The sequence below is a fragment of the Chrysochloris asiatica genome, unplaced genomic scaffold (assembly GCF_000296735.1).
Source record: "Chrysochloris asiatica unplaced genomic scaffold, ChrAsi1.0 scaffold00008, whole genome shotgun sequence".
NCBI classification, from domain to species: domain Eukaryota; kingdom Metazoa; phylum Chordata; class Mammalia; order Afrosoricida; family Chrysochloridae; genus Chrysochloris; species Chrysochloris asiatica.
In genome coordinates, this window is record NW_006408526.1 from 33,764,697 (window position 1) to 33,779,029 (window position 14,333).

Genomic DNA, 14,333 nt, shown 5'->3' on the forward strand with positions numbered 1-14,333 from the left:
GGGGAGTGAGTAATAAAGAGTTACCAAGTTTTTCCTTTGTGACATAGAGTTTTTAAAACGACTACTTAGGATCACCATTTTCTCATTGAAATATGTGTATTCTCAAAAATGGCAGTCTGATTGGCTACTACATGAACAAGCAAGTTGTTTGCTAGAGAGCCATCAAGGCAAGCAATCACGTCCCTTCAGGTCAAGGGAGTACACGTCACGTTGGTCTACTGGTGAGTGGAAGTGGGCAAAAAGCAGCAATGAAGCTATGGCTGAGTTTGACCACACTCCATAAACTCCTGTGGACCTGGAGATGAGAGAGAGAAGAGGAAGGTCTGATTGGTCAAAAGTGTGGTGAGACCTGGGGATACCTGAGCCTATGGACAAGGACATAGCCACAGCGGGCTAGAGCTGAGAGTGAAGCATCCAGCTGATATGAAGTGAGGGGAGATGCACAAGAGCATTCAAAGTTGCAGATAGAACCTATTTGACCTAAATTCAATGGTTTGATGATCAGAACTCGACTAGAGGAAGATTTAAAAAAAAAATTACAAAGGAAACAAGTGTAAATTTCTACAATTTGATGAACTTGACCTATACCTATGGATTTAGTAGCTCAAAATACCAACTGAAAGGGAAGGAATCTTTACATCATCCCATCCCATCTGTATGCAGGGTTAATAGAAATGGGCACTTAGACATTGGCTACCTAAAATGGTAGGTGTGGGGAGGGAGTTGGCATGAAGTGAATAGCTTACAAATTTTCAAGAGGGAGTTTAGTTTCAGAGTATACAGGGTTAGATAGAATTCTGACTGAATAATTTTCATCTTGTCTAGACGGGTTTGCTGAAAGGAGATGGGGATAAGATTCTTTTGATTCAATAGTGAGTAATTGTTATCATGACTAACTGCAATCATCAGAACTATAAAGGTAGAAGTTTTATAACGAAAAGAGAGGAGTAGTTAATCAGAGGACCCTAGGACCATCAAGGAAGAAGAGCTTGAGTAGAAAGTGGAACCCTATTCAGAGAAGAAGCAACATCAGAGATAAGACGCAAAGATGATGATATGGAGACATAGAGCAACTGAGAACTCTAGACTCAAGAGAAAAGAAAGGCTGTGTGCTGGTGGCCAGGAGGCAGGCTTGCAGAATGTGCCCTTTTGTTGTTTAAATGATTATATATTCCTGAGTGTTTTTGTTTTTGTGTACATCCAAAGAAAAACATAGGGGATAGAAGCAAATACTGTTGAATGATGATGCATGGAGGGGATTGTAATCATTGCAATGAAACAGAATACAATAGGATGAGTGTAAAACCAATGTTCTCCCATGTAAACTATAACTTAATTCACAATAAAAACTTTGAAAACAAAAAAAATATGTATTCTAACATCGAAGCGGGGGTGGATCTCAGAATGGAAAAGAATACATTAAGCTTCATTTTTAAGGTCACTTCAATACCCTTTATGGAGGAAGAGCACACAGTATGAACCCGCACATTCCCCACAATAGTGTTTGGGTGCCAGCGTTCTAAGTAGGTTCCCCGTCCTGCAGATGGGCACCTGGAATGCCAGCTCACCACGTCCTTCCCTGTGACCCTGGCCTGCAGAAAGCACACAGGCAGGGAAATCAGTCCATGAGCCGTAGCCAGATCCAGGAAACACCAAGTTCTTTCCTCTCTGGCTCGTCACTCATCACCTACCTTGATCTTTTCTAAATTTCCATTTCTCTTTGCTCAGGGAGGCCCAGGACTGACATTTTCCTCCTGCTTCCACTTAACAGATTAAAACTGAGGACCTCAGTGACTCCCTGCAGCAGACCCTCTCCCACCGGCCATGCCACCTGTCACAAGGTCCTACCATGATGTCCGGAAACCAGATGTCTGGGGTAAGTGCCAGACTGTTTCAGGGAACCTTGATGTTCTCACTGGGCCAATAGTGAGTTTATTTCAAGACCTCTGCAAAGTTTTCAACCTCAAAGCCTGGCACTTAGTTAATCCATATTTGTCCAAAGAAACCCCTGCAGGGAATGTTAGAGAGGGATCAGGAGGCCTGGGGTGGGCTTAGGGGCATGAAGCATATGCCTTTTAAAGTTAAATCTTGGCTAGGAAAGTGAAGAGATCAGTCCCTGCCTCTCTGGGGAAAAAGTAAGCCAGTGTGCTCCTGGGGTCTGCCAGCCACATGCTGATAGCCTGGGCTGACTGCTTCCACTGCAGCCATGAACATTTCCCCCATGGGGTCATTTTCTCTTCCCTCAGGGTTTACATTAAAGCCAAATGAGGGTGTAGTGTTGCATGGGGAGAAAAAGAGATCCTAAAACAGTAGAGAGTTCATGGGGCAAGCCCCCTTCCTGGTGTGGATCACACAGGGAAGAAAGAGCTACCCTTGCCGGAAATATTAAAGGTTAGAACATACAAGCTCTCCGTCACTTCTTTGTGCAGCATGGGTTGGCCCCATCTTCTCTGTGTGCACAGAGCTGAGCTCAGCCCCGTGGGGACAGAGTCATGGGGTCTGGATCACTGAGGACTCCCAGGTCCCTCAAGCATTGGAATTGGTATTCCTATTTTCTTGGCTGGTGGGAGAAACACAGGGGAAATGGAACGGACTTTCTATTTAACCAAATGGGTTGTACTGCAAACTTATACCTTGCTACTTCACCCATTATCCATGCCATTGTCATTTCAGGAAAGAATCAGGCCCAGCAAATAACTTTTAACATCATCATATAGCTTGAGACTTAAAATTTAAAAAAGGTGGGGCCGCCATTGGAACTACATGTCCTTTCTAGAGCAGATTATTGATAGTTTTGTAATATCCAATCTCTGCCCTCAAGGCATTTTCAAATCTAATTGGGGGACAGGGTTGATACACACCAAAGTTAAATCACAAGGTAAACATTAAGTAGCAGCATGTTGCTAGGCATTGCCTGGCCGATTGCCAAAGCTGTATCACCAAGATTAATGGAGCTATTACTATATGCTGGACACTGGAGTACACAGGAGTTGAAGGTAACTGCCCTCAAACACCGAGTCTAGAGACAACCTTATATATCTGTCGATGGAGGCAGCGCCCCCTGCTGGTCAATTCTCTGACGTCTGTATCTCTGCGCTTGCAGGACATGGCTTCCCTCCATCCGCTCCAACAGCTGGTACTGGTTCCCAGCCACCTTCAGTCTGTATCGCAGTTCCTGCTCTCTCAGACCCAGCCTGGCCAGCAAGGTAAAACCCTGGAGCATTCCACATTGAGCAAGTCCTAAGGTGGGCCAGCTGTTGTTGCTGGGTAGGGGGCCAAGGTGTGAAGCAAGATGGGTCATTCTCGGGTAGTTCCCCTTTTCAATTTCATGGAGAGTTGAGGCTTAAGGTGTAAAGGAGGAGTTAGGGGACAAGGAAGGAGGAAGCTCCTTAGAAATGCAGTCTGTGTTGTTGTTAAGTGCTGAGTCAGTTCTGATCCATAGCAACCCTGTGTATGGTTTCCAAGGAGCGGCTGGTGAGCTTGAACCACTGACCTTGCAAGTTCAAACAGCTTTGCAGTCTGATGCATTAGTCCACAGCGTGTAAGTCCCTGAACTCACTGCCATGGAGTCACTTGTGATTCAGAACAATATTATACAGGGTTCCTGAGGCTGAAAATCTGTGCGAAAGTAGAAAGCCTCTTTCTGTGGGTGGCTGATGGGTTTGCAGATCTTGAGGTTGGCTGTCCGGTGTGTATCCAGCAGCACCATTAGGGCTCCCTATACAAATTTCAGTTCTTTGGAAGTCTCTCCTGAATAAGAACTGACTCACCCCTGGAAGAACTCTGTAATTCTATTTGGGTAGAGCTGCAGCGCCACCCACAGGCTGTGAAGGGTTTTCTTTGGCAAGGAAAGGCACTCTGGTAGTACAGTGGTTAAGCGTTTGGTTGCTAACCAAAAGGTTGGCTGTTCAAACCCAGCAACTGTTTGGTAGAAGATAAATATGGCTGTCTGCTTCTGTCAAGATTATAGCCTGAAAACCTTTTGGACAGTTCTACTCTATCCTCTATGGCACTGTGGGTTAATGCGCCAGACTGCAAAGCCGTTTGAACTGCAAAGTCGGTGGTTCAAGCTCACCAGTCCTTCCTCAGAAACCCTATACAGTCCACGGAAACCCTATACAGGGTCGCTATGGGTCAGAACCAACTTGACGGCACTTAACAACAACAACAACTCTGTCCTCTAGGGTTGCTATGAGTTGAAATTGACTTGCTAGCAGTGAATTTGGTTTGGGTTTTGACAGGAATATTAACAAGCAGGTAAGAATATTCATAACAATAGCTAGCATTTCTTGAGCAGGAGGTTCCAGGAGCTCTGCTGAGTGATTTCCCTGATGTAATCTTCAAAATAACCCTATGTGGTTTGTTGTTGTTGTTGTTAAGTGCCATTGAGTCTCGAAGAGTTGATTCCAACCCATAGCGGCTCTGTAGCGGCTTCCAAGGAGCAGCTGGTGAGCTTGAATTGCCAACCTTGCTATTCAAACAGCTTTACAGTCTGGCGCATTAACCCACAGCACCACACCAGGACTCCAACCCTAGGTGGTAGGTATTTAGAATATGCCTCTGGTGGCCCACTAGAAAGATCCAAAACACTCTTGATGTAAACCTATGCTCTTGGCCAGCACACTGCAGTCTCTACTCATTAGGGCCAAACATGATGGGGAGAGTAATATAATATCTCTCATCAAGTCTATTGTACAAGTCCCCAGTGGAGGCTTTGGAAATCCAGAATTCAAACAAAATTGCAAGTCTCCCTTCATTCCTTGTTGTGAAGTGCTGTTGAGTCGATTGCGACCCATAGTGACCCTGTAGAGGGTTTCCAAGTAGCAGCTGGTGAGCTTGAACCACCAACCTTGCAGTTCAAGCAGTTTTGCAGTCTGGTGCATTAACCCACAGCATCACTACCTGCCAAATTCAGGTCCTAATCTTTAGTTTCCAAGACATTCTGAATATGATGTTGGTAATGATGAGAAATGACAACATACTTTAGAAATTTCCTTTCCAGTGTTTATTTTGGCTAATCAATACCCACCCTATTCCTGGGATAGGAAAGGGAAAAGGAAAGTTAATTCTGTATGTCCTTGGAAGACTGGGGAAGCATGTAGTCCATGAGGTCAGAATATGATACAGGGGAAGAAAAAAAAAAAAAACTTTAAGATTTAGAGTAAAACAAACAAACAAAAACACTGAGTGGTAAGAAAATCATTTACTGGTTACATAGGCTTGTGAAATGTACCACATTGAACTTCCATTTACTCCTCCATAAAAATGGGACAATACTAAAACTTCACCTCACAAGTATTTGAAATAATGCATATGAAAATACTTGATTAAAGTCATCCACTGTAGTTTTTCTGTTATAGCATCACTAAATAACTAAGACATCTGGATATTCCAAGTTAATTCTCTTCCAAAGATAAAAGGGGCTGGTTATCCCTAGTTATATGTCTATATATGTAGGTATGTGTGTATGTATGTATGTATCTGTCACTAACTCAGCCAATCAGGTGAGTCTGGATACTCCGTAAAGAAGATTGTCTGTCTTTGGTATAATGCAAGTCATTATTTAACCAATGAAGCCTGCTGTCTACAATCTTTTTCTGTAAAGGGCCAGATGATAAATGAACTAAGCGTTGCAATCATACAGTCTCTGTTTTAGCTAATTTCCCATTGTAATGGAAAAGGAATTTGTACATTTCAATATTCAGTAGAAATACGAGAAACACTACTAGTACTCGGACCTTCTGACTCTTTGTCGGTAGCTCCTAATAAGAACTTTCTTGCCCATTTGTTTTAATAAGGAAGTATTAACTCCTGCTTCTTTTAGAGTTAGGATCATCATGGCCGGCATCAGCAGGTTTTCTAAATCTGTGACCCCAGACAGCTTAGGGACAGCAGATACACCAAGGTTCTCTGCTGTGCAGGCTGATCAGGGTGACCCATGCCTATTATCTGCTTTGGTGGTTTGACTGCCCATTCCTGCAGTGAGAGGTCCTCGCTGTGTCCCTCCCAAGAGGGAGGCCATCTGCCATGGTCAACAGTGAAGTAGCAGAAAGAGGAAGGAGGTCATCAGGAATTCAACAAACAGATAGGGTCCATGCCACCAGGTGGGGTTTTAGAGACTTAAGCTTCTGAACTTCCCTTCTCACTCAGCCCCTTCCCCCATGTATAAAGTCTCTGGTCATGAGTCTGTGGCCAACAACCCACTGCCCTTTGAAACAGTCTGAACTGAGCTCCAGGATCTGATATCCTTTCAGATTCAGCTGAGCCTTTGCAGCCACCTCAGCTACTTGTTCTGCAAGAACAACTGAAATCTTCTGTTCCAGTTTGAATTCTCAGTAGTCCTCCACTGTGTTTCCTCCCTTCCTGGGTTTCTGCAGCACTTCTGGGTTATCAGATTCCAGAGTAGTTTGTCTTGACCCTCCTTTGCCCCTCTCCAGGTGGGTGGGCAGGCAAGCAGAAGGACAGGTTTGGGGACTGCTGTTTACATCTCTATTGACCTGTGAGTCTGATTTGCCTCAGCCTGTGTGTAGCAATGCCTGGCAGTGCCCATGTGGAGGCCTCTCCACAGGACTTGAGTGGGTTGAGGGACCTGATTAGGTAGCAGGGGGTGGGAGCAGTTATCATGGTTCAGAAGTTATAGAGCATGTCTTTCAGATGGCCTGGATTTTATTTGTTTGTTCCTTTGTCCCTCTCCTCCCATCCAGGTTTGCAGCCAAATCTTCTCCCCTTTCCACAGCAACAAAGCAGTCTCCTCCTCCCTCAGACTGGGCCAGGCCTTTCTTCCCAGGTAAACAACCACATTGTTCCTGTTTCCTCTAGGAATGTCTCAGCTCTTGACCAAGTGGAGCTCAGTTCATTGGTCTCTCTCCCTTTCCCTTGCCAAGACACTGAACCCTCTGGGCAGAGGGAACAGCAGGGGACTGTCCCTGTTGATACATGGGGCAGTACAGGTCCAGTCAGGGGATCCACTTTACCCTACATTACTGATGGTGGGGCCATGGTTAGAGCCCAGAGTCTGATGCCCAGGCACATAGCACTAGCCATGACCAGGCCCTGACATGGCTTCTCTGAGTGCTAGAGGTCAGCTAACTTTCCAGTACACCAGCTCTTCCCAGGTGCTCTCCAGCCACAAATGGTCATAAGCCTGACCTGAAACCACAAGGTCTGGGGTCTTGTCTCTGATCTCTGGACCTCTCTTGTTGTTACCTGCTATTGAGTTGCTCCCAACTCATGGTGACCCTGTGCACAGCAGAACAAAACACTGCCTAGTCCTGGGCCATATCATTGTTGGCAGATCAGACTGTTAGGTGATCTATAGGTTTTTCACTGGCTGATTTTCAGATGTAAGTCACCAGGTCTTTCTTCCTAGTTGATCTGAGTCTGGAATCTCTGTTGAAACCTGCTCAGCATCATAGCAACACACAATCCACCGCTGACAGAGGGGTGGCAGCTCTGCGTGAGACACATTGGCCTGGAATCAAACCTAGGTCTCTAGCATGGAAGGCGAGACTTCTAACCCTGAGCCAGCAATACTCCCTGGATCTCTCTTAAGCTCACCATTCTAGAATTCCTCATGCAGGGGGCACATGTGCAGGTCAATTCAGCTGAGGACTAGGACTGGGAGCTTTGCCAATTAGGAAAAAAATTGCATCTCTTCCTTTGGCCAGCTGCAGCCTCATGCTCAGGTGCTTGGCTCCACAACAGTAGCATGAGCTGCCTCTCCTCCGGTCATATGGGTGGCCCTGTGCAGTTAATGACCACCTGTATGAGATGGCTCTTAGGTAGATGGAAACAGAGCAGAAAGGAATGACTGCAGAGATCACATCGCCACATCTCTGTGGGACGCTCCCTTTGGCTCACTGAGGATCCTGGCCTTAACAGAAGGCAAAGTTGTCAGTTCAAACCCGTCTACGTTCCACCAGAAATAGATGAGGCTGTTTGCTCCCATACATTTTGTTGTTGTTGTTATGTGCCTTGGAGTCAGTTCCGACTCATAGCGACCCTGAACAGGATTTCCAAGGCTGTAAATCTTTACGGGAGCAGAAAGCCTCACCTTTCTCCCGCAGAACAGCTGGTAGTTTCTAACACAGCCTAGGAAACCCTAAATTCTACTCTGTCCTGTAGGACCACTATGAATCCACTAGATGGCAGTGGGTTGGGTTAGTTAGCCCATTGAAGATGCCTGGAAGAGCGAGGGTGCCATCTAGTGGTTAAAAGAAATGAGGACATCAGACTGCTCGTCTACCTCCTGGCTGCCCTCTGATTCTCATAACGATAGATTTAGAGTGGGGAAAAAATCGTACTGAATATTCAAGGTCAGTTCTTACATCTTGTAAGATTAGAGTAGGGAGAGGCTGGAAGCAAAGAGATCATTTAGAAGATTAAGAAGATCTGCCTCAGGGCAGTTAATAAGGGCTGGCTTAGGACTGCAGCAATAATATAGAGAGGAAGGGATGGATCAGGAGGTATTTGGGGAAGCTGAATCAAAGCAGTTTGACAACTCAGTGAATGTGGGGGGTGAGAAAGGATTTTGCCGAGAACTCAACAAGTATTTCTCAAAAGAAGGAACAAATGAATTAATTAAGAGGAAAGCTCAAAGAAGACTAAGGCTTTGTCCTTTGTGTGCCTGACTCAGACCCAAGACAAGTTTAAATTCAACCAATTCTTTTTAAAAAGGCCCTTCATAGGAGAAAAGATTTCTTAAATTCTCTCTGGTCCTTTTTACCTTCGTTGTCCTAAGTATGCCTATCTGAATGGCAATCTTGAATATTTTGCATGAGAGAGGAGGAAAATTAATCCTCATCTATGGGACAAGTGTATGGCACTGTGGGTTAATGCACCAGACTGCAAAGCCGTTTGAACTGCAAGGTCGGTTGTTCAAGCTCACCAGTCATTCCTTGGAAACCCTATACAGGGGGTCGCTCTGGGTCGGCACCAACTCAACAGCACTTAACAACAACAACAATGGGACAAGAAGTCCTGGGGCATGGTGGGTTGCATGTTGGGCTGAACACAATGGCTGGACTCCACTCCATCTTTGTGGAAAGACAGATGGTTTCAAGAGTTGAATTCAATCCTGATGCCATATGGACACATCAAGGATTGTAGGCTAAAGGGTACATTTTCCTATGAAAATCAATTAAGGCAGACTATCTCCTGACCACCATGAACAAGATTAAGGCACATGTTAGATAACACTGGACTACCTTTGATTAACAAGAACAACATCTCATGAAAGAAAATGGTGGTTTTGGCAGTAAAACAGCAGTCATTAGAGTTTGAAATTTTCTGGAACTTTTATTAATGCAATGTGTTCTCAGACGTCCTCTGTTATCTTCCATCAATACCTGCTGAACACTTCAGTTACTCTGCTTTGTGGAAAAGAACAGGCAAGGCAAACTGCCTTTTCCTTACTACATTCTGAGATTTGATTTTGGAATCTGTAAACAACTCTGCTAGCTCCTTTTATGGTGGAAAACTGAAAGGAGGAAGTTACCTGAACGGAATCAGTGAGTCATAGACCCAAACCCAGAAAAGCCACCTCCCTATCCTACACTCCTGCTCTTTCTAGCCCAGCTAGTCTGTGGTGGTTCTGTGCCGTGGAGTCGGTTCCAACTCATAGTGACCCTGTACAGGGTTTCCAAGGCTGTAAATCTTTATGGGAGCAGAAAGCCTCATCTTTCTCCTGGAACAGCTGGTAGTTTCGAACTGCTGACCTTGTGGTTTGCAGCCTGATTCGTAACCACTACGCTACCAGTTTGTTGTTGTTGTTATGTGCCGTGGAGTCGGTTCTGACTCATAGCGACCCTGCACAGGGTTTCCGAGGCTGTTAATTTTTACGGGAGCAGAGTGCTTCATCTTTCTCCTGCGGAGCAGCTGGTAGTTTCGAACTGCTGACCTTGAGGTTCGCAGCCCAATTCGTAACCATTATGCTACCAGAGCTACCAGCTAGGGATAGTTATTTGCTAAATCTTCCTAGGCTCCAATTTCTACTTTTACGTCATGGAAAAATAGGAATTAAATGTACCTTGTTGTTGTGAAGTGCTGCCAAGTCAGTTCCAACCCATAGCAACCCCATATAGGGTTTCCAAGGAGCCGCTGGTGAGCTTGAACTGCCGACCTTGCAGTTCAAACAGCTTTGCAGTCTGGCGTATTAACCCACAGCGCCACACCAGAGGCCATTAAATGGGCCTACTGGTAGGGAACAGCAGAAAGTGCCATTTGACCTGTTGATTGTTTTGCATAAGCTTGGCATGTGTTTCCATTAGGCTGTTGGGCGCTCTGGGCTGCCAAGCTCTTCTTTAGAATCCCATCTGGAAGCATCCCAACACCTCCCAGTGCCTAAACATCTGCCTAGCTCTGGAGGGGCCGACGAACCTAGTGACCTTGAGGAACTGGAGAAGTTTGCCAAGACCTTTAAGCAAAGGCGCATCAAGCTGGGATTCACACAGGTTTGATTTGGGGAGAGAAGCTGGAAGAAATTGAGTTCAGTAAGAGGGACTTGGCTTCTCAAGTGCTGGTGTCAAGAGCATCCTGAGGCTTGATGTATTTAAGGCAAGCCCACAGTGTCCCTGTATTCCCTGAGCAAAGGGCATAGTTGTCATTGGCTGAAAAACTGAGGTCAGTGCTGGGGGAGGGGAGAGAAACTAGAGGCAGGCAAGGGGCTAAGCACTTGAGAATGGCCAACTTAGAGTCTAGGGAGAGAAATAAACCAGTTTTCCATCTTGGAAATCAGCAGACACAATGTAAGTAAGTGCCTAAAGATTTAGGTTAGGTGGGTGATTGGCACTAGGATGTTGGGGGTTGTGGGCAAAGACCAGGAAGAACCTATTTCTCATGTTCGTCCCTCTTGATCCTCATACACAGGGAGATGTGGGGCTGGCGATGGGAAAGCTATATGGCAATGACTTCAGCCAGACTACCATTTCACGATTTGAGGCCCTGAATCTGAGCTTCAAGAACATGTGTAAGCTCAAGCCACTGTTGGAGAAATGGCTGACTGATGCAGGTAAGCCCTAGGGAAATGAGATGGATGGATGCTTCTCCGGAGGATCCTATAGTGAAGGGACTAGTGGCATGGCTGTTTTGGGACCTTGGGGGATTGACACATAACACCTCTTGTCCTCCTGATTCTGGAACTGAGAAGTAAGAAATAGGAGGCAACAAGTAGAGATAAAAATGTCAGCTTTATTGTCGATAAAGCCCTTTGGATGGCAGGGCTTTAGGTCTCTGGCCAAGAAGACTTACCCCTAGTTCCATTCCTGCCCCAGATCAGACAACCTAAACCATAGAACAGCTCACCAGAGACAAAGTTTGGTTCTGCAGAGCAAACTCGCCTATTCATATTGCATCTGGAATAGGTCTAGATCAGAGTTTCCAGACTTCAGCACTACTGACCTTTTAGACTGGACAAGTCTTTGTTATATAGTGCTGTAGGATAAGCACTTAACTGCAGTGTCAGTTTAAATCACAAGGTCGGCAGTTCAAATCCACCAGCTACTCCTCAGAAACCCTATACAGGGTCACTATGAATCAGAACGGACTCAACAGCACTTAACAGCATTTCTTTATTGTGAGGGCTATCCTGTGCATTGTAGGGTATCTAGCAGCAACCATGGCCTCTACCCATCAGTAGCATTTCCTCCCCAATTGAGACACTTAAAAATGTCTCCAGGCATTACTAAATGTCTCTTAGAGGGAGGGGAACAGCATGGCCCTGGCTGAGAACTGTTGGTCTAGATAGAGCAGGAAGGAGCAGAGTCAGTCCACAGGGCTTGATTCCATTCAGTAGACACATGTGGATTCATACTTACTCTGGAGAGGGAGGAAAGTGCAGGGGGAATTTGGGGAGACAGGCAAGAGTGGCATCCTCATGGAAGCTCCTCCTGGTGGAACCAGGAGAGAAAGACAAGGAAATTGCCTCCAACTCTGTCCCTTGGGGGGCTTTTCTTAAGGCACTGGAGTGAGAAAAATTGTCACAGCATCTTAGAGTCTTTAGGAAAGGACTTTTAGATCATGTCTAGTGTGATGTCTGAGTCCCTCCTAAGGGAATATTCCTGCCTATTGCTCATACATGGAACCCTAGGGGCACTGTAAGATAAGCACTAGACTGCTAACTGCAAGGTCAACAGTTCAAACCCACTAGCTGCTCCTAGGGACAAAGATGAGGCTGTCCACTCCTGTAAAGATACAGTCTTGGAAACCCTATACAGGGAGGGTCACTATGAATTAGAATCGACTCAGTGGGAGTGGGTTTGGGTTTTGTTTGTTTAGGGGAGGGTTGTTATTTTGGTATTGCTTATACAGCCTTAGCACTAACACTTCCTATGCCAACAAGATAGCTGTAGCACCAATATTCTTCTGCCAAATGCCAGGGCTTTGCTGCTCAGAACGCCAGTTCACATTTCACTAGCTATTCACATCCAGGCAGATTTACACAAAACACACTCACATGCCGCTGATGTCTGGGTCCCCCCGAACCGTGACTGCAAACACTGAAGACACTGTTGGTGAAGTCATGCAGTAACAATGAGGAGAAGCAGAGTTCTTAGTCAGTTCTTTTCCTCTGATTGAAACCATCATTGCAGAGCCCACAGGTAAGGGTTATTGGACCTCAAGTCCATTAAGACAGGGTCTGAACTGGCCTCTCTGATCTTTCTTTGGTACTCCACTGTCCCACAGAATCCTCTCCTTCCGACTCCTCGGTGAGCACCCCCAGCTCTTACCCGACCCTCTGTGAAGTATTTGGGAGGAAGAGGAAGAAACGGACCAGCATTGAGACCAATATCCGTCTGACTCTGGAGAAGAGATTTCAAGATGTGAGCAACTCCTCTGGGTGGGAGTGGGTGGGCCACCATACACAAGTGCGTGAGCAGGCATGCACATGGTCCCTGTCCCTGGGAAATGGTCAGCAAGCAAAACCCTCTTTGTCTCCAGATGCCCAGGTCACTGAGAGTGGCCTGTTGAATCAAAGTATCTTCTACTTCTTGTCCTGACATCTATTTGTGACCAACAATTCCTTTCACTGAAAGCTTTATAGGAGAGGAAATAAGGTCCTAGAAGAAGGTTCAGTTGAGGAAAAGGAAGCAAAGCCAGAGCATTATATATAAATTTCTTATTTTCTATGCAGTATATTTTATATTCAAAAGTAATAGATTGTAGACAATTTACAAACTATAATGAGGGAGGGGAAAAAATACAAGGAGAGATCTAGAATGAAAAGTATCCACCACCCCAAGTGCACTGTCATTGTCATCTAAATGTGTATATTTAAATACTTGGGACCATATCATACATAGACATTAAAAAAGGCCTTTTTATCTTTACTGTAAATTGAGTGAAGGTTTACAGATCAGATCATCAATTTTACATTCAACAAATCATACACTTCATTTCATCTGTGTTGCAATGCTCTTCATGTAAACATCACTTATCCCACTTCCTCCCTGTGGAGTTCTGTGTGGTGCTGTAGGATAAGCACTGGACTGGTAACCACAAGGTTAGTGGTTCAAACCCATGGAAATTATACACAGGGGTCCCTATGAGTCACAACTGACTCAACGCCACTTAACAACCCTGTGTTTCTTGTTGCCATTCTTCCTTCTTTACCCAGCCCTCTGAATTTTGTCCTTAGGTAAATGCTGCGTTTCTGATCGTGAAAAGTTGACCATTCTATGGTGTGTGTCTTTCACTAGGGTTGTTGACCCCAATATACCTATCTACTTCTTGGCTGGAAAATGAGCTACAATTCCATGGTTGGAATGTTGACCAAGGGCCATTGTCTTGAGGTTCTGCCAGTCTCTTTTTTATGACTTTGAGTTTTGTTCCACGTTTTCTCCCACTCTATCCAGGACTTTCTAATGTAATCTCTTGCAGAACCGGGCGCCATCTAGTTCTCTGGTCTCAGGATGATGGGGGCTGAGGGTCACATGGTCCATTAGTCCATTGGACTAATTGTTTCATCACTCTTCTTTCCTCAGGACACGGAACCACCAGTAGTTGCACCTCATGAGCTTTTAAGATTCCAGTTGCTTCTCACCAAAGTAGGATGTAGAACATTGTCTTTGTGGACTTGATGTTGGTGTTAAGTGGACTTTGTTATGGCAATTGACCATAGTATACACATGCTTAAAAAAAAAACTTAATGCAAATGCATATTCTTGAACCATTATGTGGAAGCTAATAATACCACATATGAGCCTGGTGGGAGTTGGAGGAGAGAAGAAGGGAAAACAGGTGTAATCTGAACAGCATCTAATTCGAATCCCTTAGGTACCAGCCTCTAGAGCCTCCATCCTCAGCACACAGGCCCCTGAAGGGCTGGTCCATGGCCA

The 14,333-nt window shown here is 45.3% G+C and overlaps 1 protein-coding gene across 1 annotated transcript in view; it reads left to right on the top strand.

Annotated features, from left to right (window-relative positions):
- Positions 1-14,333, top strand: part of POU2F3 (POU class 2 homeobox 3) — a 159,987-nt gene that overhangs the window by 136,363 nt on the left and 9,291 nt on the right. Inside the window, exons 5-10 of the mRNA XM_006833993.1 lie at positions 1,772-1,876; positions 3,104-3,206; positions 6,705-6,787; positions 10,269-10,451; positions 10,867-11,008; positions 12,682-12,818. Of these exons, the coding sequence (XP_006834056.1) occupies positions 1,772-1,876; positions 3,104-3,206; positions 6,705-6,787; positions 10,269-10,451; positions 10,867-11,008; positions 12,682-12,818 (753 nt within the window). The remainder of the gene's footprint in view (positions 1-1,771; positions 1,877-3,103; positions 3,207-6,704; positions 6,788-10,268; positions 10,452-10,866; positions 11,009-12,681; positions 12,819-14,333) is intronic.